This window comes from Schistocerca piceifrons, chromosome 2 (assembly GCF_021461385.2).
Source record: "Schistocerca piceifrons isolate TAMUIC-IGC-003096 chromosome 2, iqSchPice1.1, whole genome shotgun sequence".
In the NCBI taxonomy this organism is placed as follows: Eukaryota; Metazoa; Arthropoda; class Insecta; order Orthoptera; family Acrididae; genus Schistocerca; species Schistocerca piceifrons.
In genome coordinates this window covers 268,771,586-268,796,079 of record NC_060139.1, presented here as the reverse complement: position 1 = coordinate 268,796,079, position 24,494 = coordinate 268,771,586, and the positions used below count along the sequence as shown (strand labels likewise).

Sequence of the window (24,494 nt, the reverse complement as noted above, 5' to 3'; positions counted from 1 at the left end):
GCCCGAGTTTCGCTTCCGTACGAGACTACACTCCAGAAAAATACCTTCAGAAAAACACTTACATTTGTGTTAGATTTTAAAAATTCCTCTACATTTTATGTTCTCTCTACTTTGCCCATCATCAGTTCCTTTTTTGCCCACAAAACAAAATTCATCTACTACTTTTAGTTTCTCATTTTTTAAACGATTTCCCTCAACATAGGCTGTATTTGATTGACTACGTTCCATAACCCTTGTTTTGCTTCTTTTTATGTTTATCTTATCACTTCTTGTAAAGACATTCCATTCAGTTTCACTGTTGTTCCAAGTTCTTTGCTGCCTTTTACAAAATTACAATGTCGTCGCCAAACCGCAAGGTCTCTATTTCATATACTTTTCCAGATTTCTCCTGTGTTTCCTTTTCTGCTTGTTCACTATACAGGCCGAATAACATCGGACAGAGGTTGTAAGGTTACAGATACAACTACTATTTGAATACCGACATACAGGGTGAAAATTATTGAACTATAAGAGAAAATACGTAAATTAGTTACAAACTACGGCGTGCAAACACTTTATTCAACAACTAAACGTGACTAAAGATATTCGGATTTAGGTTATGACATGTTAGATTGTCTGCTATCATTGGCGATGATGTGGCACAAGCGAATAGCGAAATTCTGCATGACCCACTGAAGTTTCGGATCATCGAATCGATGCTGTCGATGACCTCCTGAATGGCTGTTTTCAGCTCAGCAATGGTTTTGCGGTTATTGTTGTACACCTTGTTTTTAATATAGCCCCACAAAAAGAAACCGCATGTGTTCATATTTGGATCATATGGCGGCCAATCGAGGCCCATGACAGTGGCCTGTGGGTACCCCAGAGACAGAATACTAAGTGCCCCTTCATGACATCAAACACTCTCCTGCTTCGATGGGGTCGAGCTCTGTCTTGCATGAACCACATCTTGTCGAAATCAGGGTCACTTTGGATAATGGGGATGAAATTCTCTTCCAAAACCTTCACGCACCGTTCAGTAGTTACCGTGCCATCAAGGAATATCGCACCGATTGTTTCGTGACTGGACATTGCACACCACAAAGTCACCCGTTGAGGGTGAAGAGACTTCTCGATTGCGAAGTGCGGACTCTCAGTCCCCCCAAATGAGCCAGTTTTGCTTATTGACGAGCCCATCCAAATGAAAATCGTCTTCGACGCTAAACCAAACCATACAGCGCATACTAATTTCCATTATGCCCCAAGGTCAACCGCGCAGTTTGAGCGTCGTAACGCAGACCGTTCAGACGTTATGACGATTTTATTTCATGTAGTTCAGTAACAGTCACACAGTATGTACCTCACACGAAGCGGCCTAGCGCAGCAGCACTGCCGCCAGGGGAACCCACACAGATCGAGAAGCTAGGTTTGTGCCAACCGTTACGGGCGGCGCGGAAGGCGTGGAAGTAGGGGGTAGTCGTGGTTGCATGTCAGACGTTGGACCATACATGGCCGCGTTCCGTGAATAGTTCGACAAATCCATTAACTGTTGCATTGTTCATTGACGGGATTGACAACTCATCAATATCAGAAGCGAGACGTTCGCAGAGATCAGTAGACGCATTGGTTACCCCAAAAAAGTAATAACAAGCCGCAATAGAAGTGAACGTGTGCGCAGAAACGTTAGGAACATGTACCGTGACTTGAACCAGAGACAATAAAACTTTCAGTTCTATCAAGCCAGTGTCTCCGTTCGAATCTTTTCATCTCTATTAGAGCTAACTGAGAGCGAAGATTTTTAATGGCAAGTGTGATTATTTTTAAAGGGTATGTACCGATAGGCACACGGTCTCACTTTTAATCTTTAGGTGCACATTCCTTGGGAGTAGGATGCAGCATAAACATTGGTCCGATTGCGGTGGATATATCAACGTAACTGGTTTTAGAAACTTGGCCGTGTTAGATACCAATAAACGAGAATACGTCTTACAAGGTTACAACATTGTCTCACCCCGTTGTCGACTACTGCTTCGCTTTCATGTCGTTCGAATCTTATAATTACAATCTGATTTCTGATCAGATTCCACCCTCTGTATTTTATCCTTCTTACCAGCAGAATTTGAAAGGGCGTATTTCATCCAACATTGTCAAAAGGTTCCTCTCAATCTACAAATGTTGTAAATGTAACTTTATCCTTTCTCTAACTTATCTTCTACAATAAACCGTCGGATCAGTTTCTACATTTCTTCGAAACCCAAACTGAACTTCTCTGAGGTCGGCTTCTACCGGTTTCTCCATTTTCCATTCGTACCAGTATCTTACAACTATGATTTATTAAACTGATACTTTGGTAATATTCACATCTGTCACCACCTACCTTCTTTGGAATTTGAATTATTACATTCTTTTTTAATTGTGAGGATATTTCGCCTGTCTCGTATGTTTTACATATTACTCATGGCTGTCTCTCCCAGAAAGAATGTCGTCTACCCCAGGTGTCTTATATCTACTTAGATCTTCCACTGCTCTGTCAAAGTCTTCTTGCAGTATCATACTTCCCATCTCATCTTCACCTGCTTCCTTTTCTTTTCCACAGTATAGTCCTCAAGTTCCTTTGTCTTGTATAGAACCTCTACATATTCCTTGCACCTTTCACCACTCCCTCCTTCGCTTATACTGGTTTGACATCTGAGCTCTTGGTTTTCACACGGCTGTTTTTCTTTTCACCAGATGTTTCTTTCATTTTCCAATAGGCGGCGTCACTCTTTCCCCTTGATATTCATGCCTCTACATCCTTGCATTTCTCGTCTAGATATTCCCATTCTGATATTTTGTATTTGCTCTCAGTTACATTTTTTAAACGTCTGTAGTCCCTTTCGCCTGCTTCATTTGTTGCATTTTTGTATTTCTTTCTTTCGTTTCACTAGTTAGATTCAGTAGCTCGCGCATTATCCAAGGATTTGTGCTTGACTTTTGCGTAAACTTTGGTGACACTCCGAAGGGAGAATCTGAACAAAATAGTCTTGTCTTTAACAGGTACTAAATTACAGACAGATAAAATATACTAGTGAGATTAAGTAGATAAGTGAAACAACTGTGATAACAAAATTTGAAATTTTTTAACAGAACAATAGAAATATAGTAGCTGAAAAACGAAAAAGTGGGCCAAGTGAGTAAGAAGGGTAATTTACAGAATGATCTGGATGTAGTGTAACTGCAGTTATATGTGGTAAATAAGAGAACCGTGTCTGGTCATTGAGTACTAAGCTTGGGCAGATGGACATACGTTTATTAATTCCTAATATTTCAGTATAGTCCATCTTCCTTCATTTATGGATATGATGCAACACATCATGCTGCACTTTGTAAGGATGGTTTTCTTTAAGCAGATGATCTGCTAAATTAGTTTCCTTTTCTAATTCAGTTGTTTTTATGGACAAATTAAGACATGCGAAGTCCTCCTAGTGCCAAGCTAGTTTCTTTTAATGTCAGCAACTTGTTCACCAGTGTTCCTGTTCAGGAAAGCCTACACATTCTCACAGACTGAACAGATGAATTAGGAGTTAACCTAGTTCTTACATGTGAGATAAAATTAGCTACATAAACTTGCATAACACAAAATTATTTTAATTTCAATGACAGGTTATTCAAACAACTGGCTGATCTAGTTATGGGACACCCCCTCAGTCCAGTCATTGTTGAAATCTATAAGGAAAATTCTGAAAAACAGTTTTTGAAAACAACCTACTTTCTTCCAAGGCTGGATACTACTTCAGGTAAGTTGATGATGTGTTGTGCTTATGGACGAGTACTACGAGACAACTTTAGAAATTCCTTAAGCAACTAACTTCTAAACACAGCGGTATAGAATTCGCAGCGGAGTTCGGGGGTAACTGCATAAAATATTTCGATCTAACCATAGACATCAGTGATCATATTCATACTTCCAAGATTTATAGGAAAGCTACCACCAAAGATAGTGTAATACTTGCCAGTTCTCAACACCCAGTGATCCATATACACTCTGCCTTTCGCCGCACGGGATTAGCCGAGCGGTCTGGGGAGCTGCAGTCATGGACTGTGCGGCTGGTTCCGGCGGAGGTTTGAGTCCTGTGTGTGTTTGTCCTTAGGATAATTTAGGTTAAGTAGTGTGTCAGCTTAGGGACTGATGACCTTAGCAGTTACGTCCCATACGATTTCACACACATTTGAACATTTGAACACTCTGCCTTTCATTCAATGATACATAGCCTAATATCCATCCTCATGAGTGAAGACAACTTCCAAATGGAATTAACTAAAATCAAACAAACTGCATCAGACAATAGCTACTCCCCCCACCCCTCTCCCAACGTTAGTGGACAGCATCATGCACAAAAAGCAGAAATACAAGGCGTGCTCTTTTCCTTGCCCAGTTCTCGAACCGTCACCTCAAGAACGCGATAAGTGGTACACAATCCCATATTTAGGAGAATTATCACTGAATGTATGCAGAAAACGTAAATCTAGGAACTTTAAAACATCTTTTTAAGTGCACAACAGTTCATTAGTTAATGTGTTACATATTTTATCTTAGTTAAATTATCTTACAACCCCTTTCTACTGACACAATTTCTAACTCTAACACGAACATTTTTCATCTTTGGAAACGGAGATACTCCGTATATACACTAGTTTAAAACCTTTGAACCTACAAATATTACACTGTACTACATATTTATCTTTGTATCTGATGATAGCGTAACAGCCGAAAACCGGTCTGTGAAATATACAATAAATGTTGTGGAATAATACACCAGTGTCATGTGTGCTTTCATTCACAATATATTTCGATGTGCGTTCGTAGAAGCAACAGTTTTTCAGCAATTTTTTTCTGAGAAATAAATGTGTAAAATTTGGAATATAATTGTAGCGTTAATGTTTTAGTCTCAGTGAAAAATTCGTAAGTCACATAACAGACCCAGTTTGGTGCTGCTGATACGCGCGGCACGCTATGCTCAATACATTGAAGTTCTTACTCCTTGAAAAATTTATGTTACATTACACACACCTTAATTCTGCATTCGAGGTACACCACGCTTTTACGTTTCTTCAAATGCACAATTTCAAATATTTCTACATCACGAGCACGTATCCTGGCTTTCTATCAGTTTGTTATTTTGTAGATATCTAGTTGCAAGTGCTACGATTTTTAGCGCATAGATTTCTCTCATAGATAAGTTCATCTTCAGGAAGCATGCAATTGTATTCAGAACCATCAGCTAAGTCAAGAATGTGTAACACGAACTGCAACGGTACCATTGCCATCATCTTGCGGCACAACAGACATTGCTTCATTGTTTGTAGATCACAATCCATGCACGATAACGTGTTGCGACCTGTCTGTCGCACGAGAATGCTTCTACATCTACATCTACATCTATACTCCGCGAGCCACCTTACGGTGTGTGGCGGAGGGTACTTATTGTACCACTATCTGATCCCCCCTTCCCTGTTCCATTCACGAATTGTGCGTGGGAAGAACGACTGCTTGTAAGTCTCCGTATTTGCTCTAATTTCTCGGATCTTTTCGTTGTGATCATTACGCGAGATATATGTGGGCGGTAGTAATATGTTGACCATCTCTTCCCGGAATGTGCTCTCTCGTAATTTCGATAATAAACCTCTCCGTATTGCGTAACGCCTTTCTTGAAGTGTCCGCCACTGGAGCTTGTTCAGCATCTCCGTAACGCTCTCGCGCTGACTAAATGTCCCCATGACGAATCGCGCTGCTTTTCGCTGGATCATGTCTATCTCTTCTATTATTTCAACCTGGTAAGGGTCCCATACTGATGAGCAATACTCAAGAATCGGACGAACAAGCGTTTTGTAAGCTACTTCTTTCGTCGATGAGTCACATTTTCTTAGAATTCTTCCTATGAATCTCAACCTGGCGCCTGCTTTTCCCACTATTTGTTTTATGTGATCATTCCACTTCAGATCGCTCCGGATAGTAACTCCTAAGTATTTTACGGTCGTTACCGCTTCCAATGATTTACCACCTATGGCATAATCGTACTGGAATGGATTTCTGCCCCTATGTATGCGCATTATATTACATTTATCTACGTTTAGGGAAAGCTGCCAGCTGTCGCACCATGCATTAATCCTCTGCAGGTCTTCCTGGAGTACGTACGAGTCTTCTGATGTTGCTACTTTCTTGTAGACAACCGTGTCATCTGCAAATAGCCTCACAGAGCTACCGATGTTGTCAACTAAGTCATATATGTATACTGTAAACAATAAAGGTCCTATCACGCTTCCTTGCGGTACTCCCGAAATTACCTCTACATCTGCAGATTTTGAACCGTTAAGAATGACATGTTGTGTTCTTTCTTCTAGGAAATCCTGAATCCAATCACAAACCTGGTCCGATATTCCGTAAGCTCGTATTTTTTTCACTAAACGTAAGTGCGGAACCGTATCAAATGCCTTCCTGAAGTCCAGGAATACGGCATCAATCTGCTCGCCAGTGTCTACGGCACTGTGAATTTCTTGGGCAAATAGGGCGAGCTGAGTTTCACATGATCTCTGTTTGCGGAATCCATGTTGGTTATGATGAAGGAGATTTGTATTATCTAAGAACGTCATAATACGAGAACACAAAACATGTTCCATTATTCTACAACAGATTGACGTAAGCGAAATAGGCCTATAATTATTCGCATCTGATTTATGACCCTTCTTGAAAATGGGAACGACCTGCGCTTTCTTCCAGTCGCTAGGTACTTTACGTTCTTCCAGCGATCTACGATAAATTGCTGATAGAAAGGGGACAAGTTCTTTAGCATAATCACTGTAGAATCTTAAGGGTATCTCGTCTGGTCCGGATGCTTTTCCGCTACTAAGTGATAGCAGTTGTTTTTCAATTCCGATATCGTTTATTTCAATATTTTCCATTTTGGCGTCCGTGCGACGGCTGAAGTCAGGGACCGTGTTACGATTTTCCGCAGTGAAACAGTTTCGGAACACTGAATTCAGTATTTCTGCCTTTCTTCGGTCGTCCTCTGTTTCGGTGCCATCGTGGTCAACGAGTGACTGAATAGGGGATTTAGATCCGCTTACCGATTTTACATATGACCAAAACTTTTTAGGGTTCTTGTTTAGATTGTTTGCCAATGTTTTATGTTCGAATTCGTTGAATGCTTCTCTCATTGCTCTCTTTACGCTCCTTTTCGCTTCGTTCAGCTTTTCCTTATCAGCTATGATTCGACTACTCTTAAACCTATGATGAAGCTTTCTTTGTTTCCGTAGTACCTTTCGTACATGAATGTTATACCACGGTGGATCTTTCCCCTCGCTTTGGACCTTAGTCGGTACGAACTTATCTAAGGCGTACTGGACGATGTTTCTGAATTTTTTCCATTTTTGTTCCACATCCTCTTCCTCAGAAATGAACGTTTGATGGTGGTCACTCAGATATTCTGCGATTTGTGCCCTATCACTCTTGTTAAGCAAATATATTTTCCTTCCTTTCTTGGCATTTCTTATTACACTTGTAGTCATTGATGCAACCACTGACTTATGATCACTGATACCCTCTTCTACATTCACGGAGTCGAAAAGTTCCGGTCTATTTGTTGCTATGAGGTCTAAAACGTTAGCTTCACGAGTTGGTTCTCTAACTATCTGCTCGAAGTAATTCTCGGACAAGGCAGTCAGGATAATGTCACAAGAGTCTCTGTCCCTGGCTCCAGTTCTGATTGTGTGACTATCCCATTCTATACCTGGTAGATTGAAGTCTCCCCCTATTACAATAGTATGATCACGAAACTTCTTCACGACGTTCTGCAGGTTCTCTCTGAGGCGCTCAACTACTACGGTTGCTGATGCAGGTGGTCTATAGAAGCATCCGACTATCATATCTGACCCACCTTTGATACTTAACTTAACCCAGATTATTTCACATTCGCATTCGCTAATAACTTCACTGGATATTATTGAATTCTTTACTGCTATAAATACTCCTCCACCATTGGCGTTTATCCTATCCTTGCGGTATATATTCCATTCTGTGTCTAGGATTTCGTTACTGTTCACTTCCGGTTTTAACCAACTTTCCGTTCCTAATACTATATGCGCACTATTTCCTTCAATAAGAGATACTAATTCAGGAACCTTGCCCTGGATACTCCTGCAGTTTACCAATATTACGTTAACTTTTCCTGTTTTTGGTCTCTGAGGACGGACGTTCTTTATCAACGATGATAATGTCCTCTCTGGTAAGCCGTCAGGTATTTTATCGTTTCGCCCAAGGGGGGGGGGGGGGGGGTCCCTCTAACCTAAAAAAACCCCGTGTGCACGCCACACGTACTCTGCTACCCTAGTAGCTGCTTCCGGTGTGTAGTGCACGCCTGACCTGTCTAGGGGGGCCCTACAGTTCTCCACCCAATAACGGAGGTCGATGAATTTGCAACCATTATAGTCGCAGAGTCGTCTGAGCCTCTGGTTTAGACCCTCCACACGGCTCCAAACCAGAGGACCGCGATCGACTCTGGGCACTATGCTGCAGATATTAAGCTCAGCTTGCACTCCGCGTGCGATGCTGGTTGTCTTCACCAAATCAGCCAGCCGCCGGAAGGAACCAAGGATGGCCTCAGAACCCAAGCGGCAGGCGTCATTCGTTCCGACATGTGCTACTATCTGCAGCCGGTCACACCCAGTGCGTTCAATAGCTGCCGGAAGGGCCTCCTCCACATTACGGACGAGACCCCCCGGCAAGCACACCGAGTGCACACTGGCATTCTTCCCCGACCTACCCGCTATTTTCCTGAGGGGCTCCATAACCCGCCTAACGTTGGAGCTCCCTATAACTAATAGGCCCGCCCTCTGTGACTGTCGGGACCTTGCCGGAGAATCGGCCACAGGCCCAACAGGCGAGGCATCCTGTGGTGGCTCGGAAACGATGTCATCACCACTAGGAAGCACCCCGTACCTGTTGGAAAGGGGTAAGGCAGCTGCCACGCGGCCAGATCCCACCTTCGCCTTTCGGCCAGGCACGCGCGAGCCCACCACTGTCCGCCATTCACCCTGGAGTGATGGCTGACCGGTAAGATGCTCACTGCCGGAAGACGCAGCGACATCAGGGGTTCCATGTGATTCCAAGGCCACCGAAGTAGGCATAGGTCTCACCACAGTTGCCCCAACGCCACTACGAGCCGACGCCTGCGCCTCGAGCTCGATGAGCCTAACAGACAAAGCCTCCACCTGCCCCCGAAGAGTGGCCAATTCTCCTTGCGTCCGCTCACAACAACCACAGTCCCTACACATGACTATGTTTACCCTACTCTATACGGTGACAAATTCCCAAGATAATCTTCTGATGAGCTACTCTGATAATCAAGAAACACTCACTGAAATACGAGACGCGAAAACTACGCTAGGTTTTCCCAGAAAAACTATTTAAAAGCTAAGCGCAGCAAATAAGTACTAAAACGCTTTATACAAACAGTACTCGCTGCTGCTGGTGCTCTGGCTGTCACAAGACAACTGCTGATTCAAGTGACTAGTGGCTAACGGCCGCGAAACAAACAAAAGACGGTTTTAGGGCGCTTTCTGTTCTAAACGATCAAGAAAACACTAAGAAATCTAACACGAAAACTACGTAAAGTTTTATCAAGAACTGTTAGTTACTATGCAGAGCAGATAAACACGAATAGAATCCCTTCCTTAGTGGAAGGTCGTAAACAAAATGCAAAATAAACGCTTTATACAAACAGTACTCGCTGCTGCTGGTGCTCTCGCTCTGGCTGTCACAAGATATTATTAATATTACCGTTACTTACTGAATCAGATGCTCTTAGAATGTTTATAAGCAAAGGATCAACCTGGTTTCCTCTACCTGTGACATTGAGGGTATCGTGTGTAAAGAGCACGAGTTGATTTTTTGTTGTAGGTAAACTCAGAATACGGGTTGCGATTCCGCCTGGGTGATATAAGAACCATTATCCAAAAAAAACTGTTCGGTCTTCTGAATACTGATCTAACAATGTGTTTGAAAATATAACTACGCTAACGAGTCTCACAAACGCATACTATAACGCAAAAATACTTAGCATACGGTACCATTAAAGCATTCTTGCCACTTGCTTTCGCGATATATGCAGTTTATGAGCTTTGCGTGTATGATGAGAAGTATATCGCTCCTCTTACAGATTCCGAGTCTTCGCCGTGCAGAGTTCAAGACTGTCCCAACTTCCGGGCCATCCGGTTCTACGAGGAGCTAGGCTGTGTACGCAGTGACGGCTCCAGCGAATGCTGCCCTACACGCTACAACTGCAGTGAGTACCTGAAACATTTTCAACGCCAGAAGTTCCATTCCTATTGTGAGTAGTGTTTATATCACTCGGGGCTGCTGAACAGTATCATCAGACCTTTACTGAAGTGGTTTTGTCCTGTTCCATATGGTAAATTAGACATTAATTTAAAGAATATTTTAACGACTCAAACGACAATCACACTAAACAAAACGCCAATCTGGTGCCTGGATATTTATCTGCAATCCAAAAGCTCGCATTCTCTTCCGTGTGGAACTGATCTGAGTTAACCTGCCTTGCAAAAATTCATACGTCCCTTATTCTCTGTACATCTTTCGAATGTATCCCATTACAGAAAGTCAGTTTCGCATTTGTGTACAATACATATAACAGCTTACCACTACGCCATCTGCACATCAACACAGCATATGTCTGCAGCGTAACTATGAGGTTCATTATTCGTGAATACATTTAGCGTTTGCTCCTGTCTGTTACCTTACCACCCAGTGCCTCCCTCTTCAAAGTCTTAAACCGCCACAACATCCACGAAAGTGCCAGTCTCGGGGGTCAGACTCCCTCACAACACAAAAACACACATTTAGCTGTATCTCCCGCAAAACGAAGTCTCCACGCTTAACATGCCGTGATCCGCCGAACATCCTATGACAATTACCATTGCAAGTAATGTAGACATCCGCAATATTTCACACACGTTCCGACATCTGAAATAATTTTATTGATAGCTGGTTGTTGCTAAGTGGTTGATGGTGGTAATTAGTTTATTCACCCAGGAGTTTAACGAAGTATCTTTTATTTACATAGAACGTCGTATTTGTAATAACAGGTTTGTCCCAAACTTTGTCAATAAATTAGAGGCACGCAATGTTAAACTAATGATGATGACCCACTTCGTGATATAATTCTCTTGCATTCTCGGCTCTTTGTGTCAGTCAAGTTCGCAGCTAGCACAAGTCGACGGCTAATCCAATGACTTTGACGAAACCTATTTGTTCATCATAATCTAAATTTTTACACAGCAAAATTTGGTTTTCGTGTTACATTCGGCTCAAACCTAAATTAGCTTGGAACTTTATGTCTCTTTTCATACCAGCTGTATTCGTGTGATTTTAGTTTTCGTGTTTGGTTTCCTTTAAGAAAGTATGCCTAACATTTATTAGAAGTCAGAACGATCTGATATTCATAGTGAAACACTATGAATATGAAATCGTTCTGACTTCTAAACACTAAGTTTAGTAGAAGGTCGCTCCGGTGAGGTAATGCCACCAAGCCTAATACTAGATCATCGCTCAACGCATTAGATGCTTTTTGAAAGCAAGCCTTCTGAACGACTGAACTATCTCAATCGCAGTAGAATATCAAAATAGCCTGATTCAGACAATTAGTTTCACGTAAAAGACTATGTTTAAATTAATGTTAGTTATTTAGATGGAGTTATCAAAAAAATGGTTCAAATGGCTTATCATCTGTGGTCATCAGTCCCCTAGAACTTAGAACTACTTAAACCTAACTAACCTAAGGACATCACACACATCCATGCCAGAGGCAGGATTCGAACCTGCGACCGTAGCGGACACGCAGTTCCAGACTGTAGCGCCTAGAACCGCACGCCCAATGGAGTTAACCCTGACTCCCACAAAAGCTATATCCGTAAGACAGCTATCGTGTAAAATAAGCATCAGTTTCTGAGAAAACAAAATTGTACATTTAGGTTACTATCACTAGAATGATTTTATACGAAACTGAAATCTTGTTGCTACAAATTACAGAATACGCTTATTATTGTAGAGTTCTGCTGTGAACAGTATTGTTTGCTTACTGAGACTGGAACCCAGTGTGAAGCAAGACAGCATCGGTCAAATAGAAGCATCTGCACCCGCAAATACCGCAAGTGCCAAGTTATACTCCGCGTAAATCACACATTTTTAATTTAGAAATAATCACCACGATCATATTTTCACACTTGTGGTGCTGAAAATGTAGTGTAATTCCGTGATCAGTTTTATAAAAATAATGGGAAGATAACACTGGTCACGCTGGAAGAAATAGAAAACATGGAATATATGATTCACTCTACTGTCCAGACAGTAATAATGCACACTGCAATGTAATTTTCAAATTGTAATATTTACGTATACACCCTCGAAACAACGTTAAGTTAAAAGATTTTTGTCTTTGATCCTAATTAAATACTGAAATAACACGGAAAGGGGGGTGGGGGCTTTATCGACAGTATTCGCGTGTTGTCATTGGGTCCTTTCTTTATTTAGAATGCGCTCCTTGTTCGCAGTTACTTTAAGGCTCATTTCTGCCATCTAGAGTCGCCTGAGATTACATTCGTATCCGCCTTCGCCACTTCATAACCCTGCGTGCCCATCAGAATTAATCAGGTTCAAGCAATAGAACTGGACCATTAATTAAAGTGGCTTTATTTTTAAAATACGCAACGGATAAGTAGGATGGAACATACACTGCCGGAAAAAATTTTTTCACCGTTTTAGAGGTTTCCCATCAACCCAAAATTTATTGTTGTAACAGTGCATATGGAGTACATGAAATAATTACATTTACAGATCAGTAGGTCCGCAGCACGTGGTCTAGTGGGTAGCGTTGCTACCTCTGGATCACAGGGTCCCGGGATCGATTCCCGGACGGGTCGGGGATTTTCTCTCTGCTCGGGGACTGGGTGTTTGTGTTGTCCTCATCATTTCATCATCATCATTCGTGACAATGGCAAAATTGGACTGTGAAAAAATTAGGACTTTGTATGGACGCTGATAACCGCGCACTTGAGCGCCCCACAAACCGAACATAATCGAACTAAACAGATCAAGAGCACAAGCAGTTCTGAGGTACCAGGTGAACCACCCGCATCAGAACGTAGTGTAACCTCCACGGGCGGTAATGCAGACACTGACTCTGGCATCCAGACAACCGTAAAGATGGCGAATACTGTCCTGGTATACGTTATGCCACGCCTGCTGCAATTGTTCATGTTGAGTTTCGCGGGCAGTGTATGAGCGACCCTTTCCTGTTGGAACAATCCATTATCTTCCTGTTGCAAGAACGGTAAAACAACGTGTCTAATTGCATTGTGCAGGTACCGAGTGCTGGTTAGGGTCCCCTCCAGAAACATTGAAGGTGAACATCAGTTACCTTATTGCAACCCGGACCATAAGACTTGGGGTGGGGTCATTGAATCTCAGATGAATGCACTCTACGCGACAGGACTTGTCAGGTCTACAATGCACATGCAAACGACCATCACTTTCGTGCAGGCAGAATCTGCTTTCACCGTTGAAGACCACGAAGAGTCATTCCTTTCTCCCAGATGGTTCTCTGACGGTATCAGTCCAGCCGCGCACGTTGATGCTGTGGCGTGAGTGGAAGACGGGATAGAGGTGTGTGTGCCCATAGTCCTACTGCTACTAACCGGTTCGCAATAGTTCGTGTTGAAACGTCTGAGCTCACGAGCCCTGTTATCTGTGTTGTGGTAGCTGTACGATCTACCGCCATTGCCTTTCCAATACGATGATCCTGGCGGGCGTCCGTGCTACGTGGACTTCCAAAACCTCGTCTACAGGTATGAGAATGTTCACGTTGCACAAACGACGCAGCACGTCCAGCTTGCATGGCAATTCTCCAAGAGGACCATCTCACCACTCGGAAGTCCTCAGTCTGACCCCATTAAAACTCACTCAGTTGGCTGTAGTAAGCACGAGTGAGTCTGCTTGCTTGCTTCACACGTTTGCACCACACTGAGCCTTCTGGCTATAATCATTCCCTATCGAAGGGTAGACACAGATGGCGCTCTGGTAGCTATGACACTAGGCTAATTGTTAGCGTACCATCCCAAAGGTGGCATATGCCGCCATCGGATCGAAATGTAGCGTGAGGTCGTCCACACGCCGCGCCGCTCCGCCACGCAGCAGCTGGGGGCGCTCTCAGCCGCCGCCTACGCTGCCGGGGACGCCGAAAGAAGAGGCAAAATTGTTCGTGTCCAGTCAGGTCGCAAAAAAGACAGGCGAGATATTCTGGAAAGCCGGAATAGTAGGGACTGGATAGCAAGGTCAGGGCCCCTGCTGCGGCGGGACAAGCCCGCGCTTTGCCAGGCCAGGCTCAATAAATTAGGGCAAAGTGAACTTCGCGAACAGGGAAAGTAGTCTCCCACACAAACCATAACCATAGGAGAAAATGCCCTCCCCGTGAGGTATACCAACTACCACCTCCACCGGCCAGAAATGGGGAAAATAGGACCCCATACAAAACTGGCAAAAAACACATCACCAGACGGGGAAAAGACCCAAACAGACGGCACGACCGTGCCAAACTACACAACACCACGACTCCTTTCCCCCGCTGAGCAGCGGGGACGAGAAAAGGAGAGTGAAATATTAGCAAAAGAAATGGCTAAAAAGAAACTCGCCAAACCGGCGAGCGCCAAATACTCCACAGCCCGACAGAGCCGCCAAAATCGCGCTCTGTCTGCACCACAAAAGAACACAAAGGGCACCCGCGTCGGCATCACGGAACTCACGCAAAAAAGCCCAACCAACCGCGTCGCTTTGACTTCCGCATCTGCGAGTAGACCGACGACGACGAACACATCAGTAAGCTCCACCCCACGACAACAGCAAGGGGCAGGGAAAAGGAAGTCTCACATCCCCACAAGAATACCACACAATTTCGAGAGCCCGAACCGATTTGACGCCTTAGGGGACTCGGATGAGGAAGGCGAGACAACCGCCTCCCCAGACATCAACCCGCCACCGCCACCACAACAAACACCACCAGCGGATACACCAGCAGCTTTCACCGCTTCGTCACACGACGACAACTCGACTCCCGCCGTCGCGGGTCAACAACACCCCACCGACAGCGGAGAGGACGAGACAAACCCAAGAAACGTACCACCAATAGTGGTGTACCAATTAGAGGGGTACACCAAACTAAACAAAGATATAAAAAGCAAGATATCAGGCCCCTTAAAGGCCACCTTCCGGGGTGACCCGGTTAAGTATAATTTCGAGTCCCTAAGAGAATACTATGCCGCGGCAACCTTTTAAGAGAAAGGGATGTACCGCATTTTAACCACCAACCGCCCGAGAAAAAGGAGGAGGAATTACGAGAGGCCCTTGTAGAGAAAGGTTTCAGACCTACATACGTGCACCAGTTCAAAAAACGAGCACGTAAGTCACGAAGGCTCATCCGAGAGCCAACGTACAAAGTCTCCCTTCCCAGGGGCTTGGGCGGTGAGAGGATATACGAAGTGCGGTACATCCTCCACACAAAGGTGACGGTAGAAACCTACCGTCCCAAGGAAGGTCGCGTGCAGTGTCACCGCTGACAGCGCCTAACGCACACGGCAAACTATTGTAACATGCCGGCGAGGTGCGTAAAGTGCGCGGGCCTCCACGCCACAAAAGACTGCCGGAAACCAGAGAGCGAGCCACCAAAGTGTGTATTGTGCTCCGGAGACCATCCAGCATCTTGGAAAGGCTGCCCGGAACACCAAAAGTATATACACCGCCCCAGACAGCCGACAGAGGGACAGCACAAACAGCGTGCGCCCTCGAAAAACAGACAACCCCGACAGAACAAAAGTAAGGGCGAAAGACAGACGAGGACAGACCCCAACCAGGAGTTAAGAGACACACCACAGACAAAACATGACCAAACAAACAGAGAAACCCTCCCAGTAAGAGTCCCCACTCCAGGGGAAACAATACAACAGGCGACAAATGACGAAACAGAAAGAACGACACGCAGAGCAGACAGACCAGACACACACCCAACAGAGGGCGCACGCTCCCCACGCCCTCCACGCTCACAACAAACAAGACCACAGTTTCCACCTCTCCCTGCGCGGCGACAGGTCCATCCGGACATTGCCGCAGCCGCACACGCGGAGGCGGCAGGCACAGACAAGAACACGCCAACACCTCGCCGCTCCTTCAGAGAGGCACTAACATCACCAACGACCGACACAACACCAAATCACATCCAAACAAACACGACAAAACCAACGCAGATGCAAAAAGAGACAACACAAAACAAACAGAAAACCTGTGGTGTCACCGCCAGACACCACACTTGCTAGGTGGTGGCTTTTAAATCGGCCGCAGTCCGGTAGTATACGTCGGACCCGCGTATCGCCACTGTCAGTGATCGCAGACCGAGCGCCACCACATGGCAGGTCTAGAGAGACGTACTAGCACTCGCCCCAGTTGTACAGCCGACTTTGCAAGGAACAGTTCACTGACAAATACGCTCTCATTTGCCGAGACGATAGTTAGCATAGCCTTCAGCTACATTTGCTACGACCTAGCAAGGCGCCGTATTCAATTGATATTGAGATTCTATTAATGTATCATCAAGAGTTATGTTCTACAAATGTGGATTAAAGTTAAGTATTCCAGAAGCTACGTACTTTTCTTTATAGCATTCATTACGTATCCTGTTTCAGACCTCACGCCAGCCTGCGTGAGTTTAAGCGCGTGCCTTTCGGCTTCCTCTCATTGTGTCTAGGCTGTCTTGTCTAGACACAACAAAACCACTGCCACACTACACACAAATGAGAAAGGACTGCTCGTGGACGCCCTATGGGTGATCATAAACACGATCCGTTCCCTCGAGCAGGACTCAAACAATATTACACACGGCAAACACGCTCCGTCAAGCATCGGACAGGACGGAAAAGACACACATAATACTACAGGGTATGCTTAGTGCGTTCATGTAAAGATGGCGCAACGAGGCAGACAAAACACTGACACAACACTTTGCATCTGGAATGCAAACGGCATCAGAAACAAAAAGACGGAGCTACAGACGTTCATATCGGAACACAATGTGGACGTCCTGTTAGTCTCCGAAACACACAGACGATGAAACCATCAGACCGGAACAATTTGGGTTCAAGAAAAAGGTCTCTGCAGAGCTACAAGTCCTTCGACTAACAGAACACATTACACACAATTTCAACTACACAAACTCAACAGTAGCAGTATTCCTCGATTGGGAAAAGGCATAAGACAAGGTTTGGCACGACAACTTGACCTTTAAGATACACCACAATACGACGATCCCCGATGTGTACACAAAATTAATAGACAGCTTTCTGACAGACCGGACGTTTCTTGTTGAGGTAGACGGAAAACGCTCCTCAAGAATGACCCTGAGGGCCGGCATCCCCCAGGGGTCGGTTCTATCACCCACACTTTTCAACATATACGCAAACGACATCCCCCTGTCACCGCATGCCAGGATAGCCCAATTCGCGGATGACACAGCCTTCTACACGAGTGGCAGGCAGCACCACTCAAACATAGCACGCCTCCAAAGGCAGCTAGACATGGCAGAAGACTGGTGTAGGGGAAACAAAATGACATTAAACGCAGACAAAACTACAGCTGTCTATTTCACAAGAAAGCGGCCGGTACTCAGAAACCAGCTGTCCCTAAACGCCCAGGAATTACCGTGGAGAGACTCCGTGAAATACCTGGGCGTAACACTAGACAAAAAAATGTTGTTTCACCTTCACATCGGGTAAAAGCGAAAGAGAGGTATAAACCTCGCAAAAGCCCTCCTGCCCCTCTTCCTCAGCAGGGAAATGTGGATGGAAACAAAACGAACACTATACAAAACAACAGTCCTCCCAGCACTAACGTACGGGTGTTCTGCGTGGGGAATCACGTGCCAGACCAACCACAAAAAGTTGCAAAGGGTGCAAAACAAGGTACTAAGGTGGATTCTGGACGCCCCACCGTGGACACCCGTACGAGAGCTCCAGGAAACAGTGGAAACCGAGAGGATACAAGATACAGTTAAAAGACTAGTAACAACACTATTTGACAAACTAGAAGAAATTAGAGAAAACTGTAGACAACTCAGGGGCACAGGTACTGCGATACCCCGAACGTGGCACAGGCAGAGAGTGCCACGCCAAATCATACAAGACCCCATAGATTAGTAAGCAATAGTGAAAAGCCTAATAGTTTAATAAGATTTCGTTTCTAGCTTAGTCCAGTAGCACTCCCCTTAGCATAATATACCCTGTTATTGTCCTTGTAAATGCTTGCTCCCTTGTTGGGAACCAATAGGGAACAGAAATATGTTTAAATTGTTTGTGCCTTGATTAGTAGTTAAAAATTTTTCTAGCTGATTGTGCTCCCTTGTTGTAACCTAATAGTGTTAGATAAATGTGTAAATCGAGATACCCTTGGGTTACCGTTTTTGTACCCAAGCAACTTAGCGTAGGACCCTAACTAAATCTAAGATGTAGTGACTAAGCCCACTCCTTCCCCCCACCCCCAGCCCCCACTCTCTGTCGGCTGCACGACCACCCTTAGCTACATAGAGTAAACTAGAGTTAACCACGCTTGACTAAATGGTTTGAGAATAAATGTTAAAGTGAGACGCAGACCTGCTGCAGACCAATGAATGTACGACGACCGTACCCAGCGGGCAAGCGGCGGAAAACAACGGGCACAGTGGCCGCCACGGAACGACGACCACATCTCGCCGAGTGCCCGACTGGCACAACTCCACAAAAGGAAAGCAGTGGGAAGCAGCACCCGCTGCACCCACTGCACAGAACCAAACAACTAAAACCCACGCCTCATAAATCGAGGATGGTCGGGGGCCGCAAGGACTTATTGTTACCGACCATGCCCTCCAAAGCCAACGATTTGCTTTTGTCAATAAAAATTAATCACAGAGAATGACAAAACCAAACCACACACAAATACACGTAGATTCGGCAAAGCCGAAGGAACTGTAAAACACCACGTGACAAAAAAAAAAAGGATCGAAATCGACGTCGTATTTCCAGGTGTACATTTTTTTCCGGCAGTGTATGTAATTTGCAATAGGCATGTGAGGGGGAAGAAGACTGACGTACAAACGGTACATGGTTTTCAGATATAATAAAATGCTTCCTAATTATCTGCTCTGTCGTTATTTCGGAAACTCATTTAAGCTCAAAATTTTGAGGCATCGTAGAAAACGATCTAGGGACTGAGGTTGTGGAACTTGGGGTGCGTTCTGAATAGCGCAAGGTTCAAGAAGCATAATATGAATTTATTAAACTTGGAAACAAGACTACGCCTGTCTACATACAAGGTTGTCATAATTTAAGTTTCGCTACTTCAGCCAGAGTAGCACCCAACTTTATAGGAATGATGTACGGACTGTGCACTGCAGGATCTCCGTTGTTAGCAGTACTAGTGTCATGACTTGCCGTTAGACGCCGATACTGTTACGACAACATAGTGTTTTTCTTTGAGGATGGTACACGAGAAAGGCGTACTTGAACTTAACTGTTGAGATACACCATGAAGTTCCACCTCATATTTCTCTTGAAGACACTTGTCTACTCCGTAACACATGTGGAGAAAACCGAATCATTGGCAGGTCGTTCCAATCTGCGTGGCCACCAAGATCACCAGATCTGAACCCCTGTGATTTCAGGCTGTGGAGTTACCTGAAGGTCATGGCTTATCAACGGGACACTAACACCCATTTGAGGTCGAAGATGAGCGTATCAAGAAAGGTAGCCTACATCCCACCTGCGATGTTTCGGACAGCAATAGAGTAGTCTTTAATGCGGTCCCAGGCTATCGTTGGTACAGATGGTCGTCACATTGAGCAATGTTCGTAAAATTGGACTTAAAAACAGTACGCACCTAACAAAAGTTACCCTCTAACGCGGAAATTAAAAAGCGTTCTTTCAACGTTTTCTTCGTTATTTCTTTTCCACATGTCCTTACGAACGTTTCCACAAAGTTTCATTGTCTTGCAACCACTTGTTTATCATGCACCAAGTTTCGTTGTCCTTCAGCCACTTGTTTATCATGGGAGACCCTCTCAAGTAGCGAAAGTTTAATTATAACCTCCCCGTATTAACATTCTACACTCACGGTGCTCAAACGAGACATTATTACACTGATATCTGGAAGCTATAGTTAAACTTTTCATAAATGGTTCCTTAAATGAATACCTGGATAAAATAAAATCGGTAAAAAGAATGAGAGCACGTAGAATATCACAGCCCGGCTGTAGGAAGTGGGAAGCAACGAGTATATACAAGGACACCAGGGGCCACTCAAAAAAATGGTTCAAATCGCTCTGAGCACTATGGGACGGAACATCTGAGGCCATCAGTCCCTTAGAACTTAGAACTACTTAAACCTAACTAACCTAAGGACATCACACACATCCATGTCTGAGGCAGGATTCGAATCTGCGATCGTAGCAGTCGCGCTGTTTCGGACTGAAGCGCCTAGAACCGCTCGGCCATCGCGGCCGGCGGGGCACTCAGATCATTTATACATGAATACATGCAACAACCCCGCATCATTTGACTTACAATTTATTATTATTCGAGTAACCAAACAGCAATTGAGTGGCAGTTACGTATATCGGGCCTGGTGAGGTGTCTCCACAGTCAACACTCAAAAGGGAATAAATACTTTGAAATGAAACCTCAGAACTCGAGAGATGCAAGAAGCCATATGCTTGAATATTTCTGGTATCTCAACTGCAGATTTTTCAGCGCTCATTTAACTTTAGGACTCTGTATCTCAAAATGAACAAAAATGGACTTGTGGCACTATTGAAAAAAGCCCTTAATATGTATATACACTGAATTCTGCACTTAGTGATCTAGAGTTTAAACTACCTGACTGTAGTACCTTCTCAGGGATCATGAAGTTGGCAGGTGGAACGGATTTACACTATGTCAAATAAACTGAAAAATAGGGAAACAGAAAAATCCAACGGTTTCGTAACGGTGCACACAAGGTGACATAAGGCCGATTTCACTCTGTCTCCAACAAGTTTCAGAAATCGGAAACGAAGTAAATTTAAATCATGTATAAATATTCATGCGACTCTACACTTTATGAACTGCAGTTTGAGCTGCACGGCTTGACTCTAGTAACCAACATTCTAATATGTGGAGAAGATGACAGTCATGTGCTGCCTTGACTACACGGAGGCAAACTCGTTAGGACAGCCGAAAATTATGGGTCACAAATAAATACACAGATTATCAGTAACTAAGATAATTGGTCATCCAAAACATTAATAAACTTTAACATTCTGTTGTAAAAAAGAAAACATCTAGTGGCACTAACATCAGAAAAAAGAGCATCATTCCAGACAAACCCACGAGTTCAAGTGAAAGCATTTAAAGCAAAATAATAAAAATGGATCGTGGAAATAAAATAAATTAAATTCCATATAAAATCAGCTTACGTAGCGCTAATTCCTTTGTCCACTTACCAGTGGATCACTAACACTAACGCACAACACACATTCACAGCGCTAGCAAAATTATGTCCAGAGGGGCACTTGTCCATACCATTCAACCTGTCACTAGTGGTGGGTGAATTACCGTTAGCCCAATGGGAGAATACCAACCACCTTCCTGTTGTGTGGTGACCTAACTCCCACCCAGTCATCGATAGAAAAACTCGATGGTTTCTACATTTTCCACTTACGAAGTTAGGTTGGCAATGCAAACCCTTGACTCTACGAACTCTTCCATATTGTGGGCGTCATAAAAATACTCTCACACGCATACTCATTCACGTACACATATATGCAGTGAAAAGTGGGAATAATGTGGGATGTGCACGAAAAAATAAACAAACAGAAGTAGCTCCTCCCTTTCCCAGAGGCTAAGCATAGTGGAGGCAGAGTGAAATGTCAAATGAATGGAACACTAACAGCGTTTGAAACGCCCAATACTCTTAACATTCACGAATCGCTTTCAACTGACCCATTTCATTACACTCCACCTCGGGAGAAGAAAAAATCCGAGACTATTATTCAAATGAAAGGGCAGACTCAGACATTTTTTAAACACGTGTATCATTTTATGGAGGGGAGAATCCTAGAACTTCATTCATTCTATGTTATCATAGCAACAAATGCACAAATGGCATGAAATCATTACAGAGAAATGCCCAAATGCGACACACAAACATAAAAATGGGGAACTTGGGTTCCTACTAAGAAAAGCATTTTACATTCATAGAAAACCAAGAAAATATAAGGTAATAATATATTATAATGATTCTGTTTGATGTCTGTGTGTCATAATATTATTAAACATATTCAAAAAAGTGATTAAATCACGTTGCTACACAAAGTCTATTGGCACATGCAATTGTTAATATCGAGATTATAAAGGTTTTATGTCATCAAACCAACACAAAAACATGACTCCCACGTAAGAAAAAAAGGACAAGAGTACTACACACTCTAATCGCTATAGAAGTGCAGCCGTGAAATATCGAAGCATCTATCGATTCATGGTCCCCCACTGAAATCCAAAATTTCTGAAACGAACTCCAGTTCAATTAATGTAAAGATAGATTACAATTACTACAAAAACCCCACATCAGTACGATGTCCAGCAGTTGTCATGGGGTATTTCTTTGGGCAGAAGGCATTATCCATCCATCATTATGTAAATAAGTATGTTAATCACTACACAAACAAATGAAAATAAAAAATACATAGAATAAAGTCATTAATGTAATTGTACAAATCGTGAAAATTTTGTTCACCTTGAAATAAAACACTTACATTCAAATATAAATCAAACAGGGAACACATCAGATACACTTGCTTGATAGTTGAAGATTAACTGTACGCATCCCATAGAAGTGTATTTAAAAATTCAGATACTTTTAAGCATACAGGAACATGTCATGAACAAAAAAATCATAAGTGCAATGACAAGAAAATGGGATGGGACTACGATGCACATGCACCAGTATTTCAAAATCACTTTTAACTCTAGACAAGATCATAAAAGACCTTTCGTTGCACAGTGTTATCTGTATGAAAAACCTTTCACATGATTTATCACTAATCTCATAGCACTGGAACGCTAGAGGCATTATCATATCGGGTGTATCCGTCTGAGGGGGACGAAACACTGCATGTGAAGTTCTCATAGCTGAGTCCATGTCCTTCAAGTGGCAGCATCGATTGCCTCTGTCTCTTGCATCAGGTTTCGAGTGGTATCTTTAGTACTTGGTTATCGTCATGTGGTGTCTTTAGCAGGTTGGATTGACTTCACCTGCCATAAGTGTCACCCTGTGGACCATGACTTATATCGAGGCCTCTCATGGTCGTTCTGCAGTATATGGCCAACATACTTGGGCTTCGTGACGTTCTTAACACACTGAATTAGTCACAGCTGAACTGATTCATCCTAGGAACAGGCATCGGTTGGCACTGCTTGTCCTCATATACATGGTAATGAGTATTAATGAGCTTCCCATAGACTCATTCAGGTTCATGGTAGCTGAGCTTGTGGGCCTCACAGCATCTTGGATGGTTATGATGCCAAACAAGCTTAGTAGCAATTCCTCTTCTTCTACCGTGCATTGCCACAGAGCAGACAGCCCTTCTTCCTGTACTGGTGCATTACTGCTACGTTCCTTCACGCATGTTGTGTTGCGTAGCATGCATGAGAATTGAATTTGCGTACATTATGCATGAGAGTGCATGCAGTGCTGCATGCTTCTATGTTGCCCTCAGATATTTTGGAACAACAAAAGGGTCTGTCCCTGCCACTGACCACACAACTAGGTCAACAACCCTCATGATCCATGACGTCAGTCCAGCTCGGGCAGCCGTTCACCTCCTGCCACGACAAGTGCTGCTAACCTGATGGTCAGTACGATGGCAGCATGCGCACCTCCGAACGTAGTCATACTATCCTTCACCTGCAATGAGGACTGGGCTCCGCACACAAAAGGGTGGCTTAGTTTAGGCCAGCGAAACTGCATTCCTTGACAATTATCTGCCTGCAACATATCTCTTTTATAATCGGCGTTAGCTATACTATCTCATAATTTAACACACATTATGTTATCTTGTCACTTATATCATACTCCCTTTTCTTTGCCAGTTCCGAGATTCGCTTGTTGGACACTCTTATGCGGCATTATCTTCGTACAAGGTGGGCGTTGTCACCAACATCCACACATAATCTCCCCTCATTGCTACCAGTCAGTGCTCATTTTGGTCCTGTGGTTTTATGGCACGAAAATCAACACAGAAAGAACTGCTATTCGGTAATACAAAATACATAGGTTTACCCTGAATACTCCCTTCATTCAGCTTTTAAAGGTGTACTTGCAGTGTTAACCATGCTTCAAAATACCTTACCTCCATATC

The 24,494-nt window shown here is 43.7% G+C and overlaps 1 protein-coding gene across 1 annotated transcript in view; it reads left to right on the top strand.

The window, feature by feature from the left end:
* Nucleotides 1-24,494, top strand: part of LOC124776726 — a 133,404-nt gene that overhangs the window by 52,345 nt on the left and 56,565 nt on the right. The window contains exon 2 of the mRNA XM_047251845.1: nt 10,173-10,298. Within this exon, the coding sequence (XP_047107801.1) occupies nt 10,173-10,298 (126 nt within the window). The remainder of the gene's footprint in view (nt 1-10,172; nt 10,299-24,494) is intronic.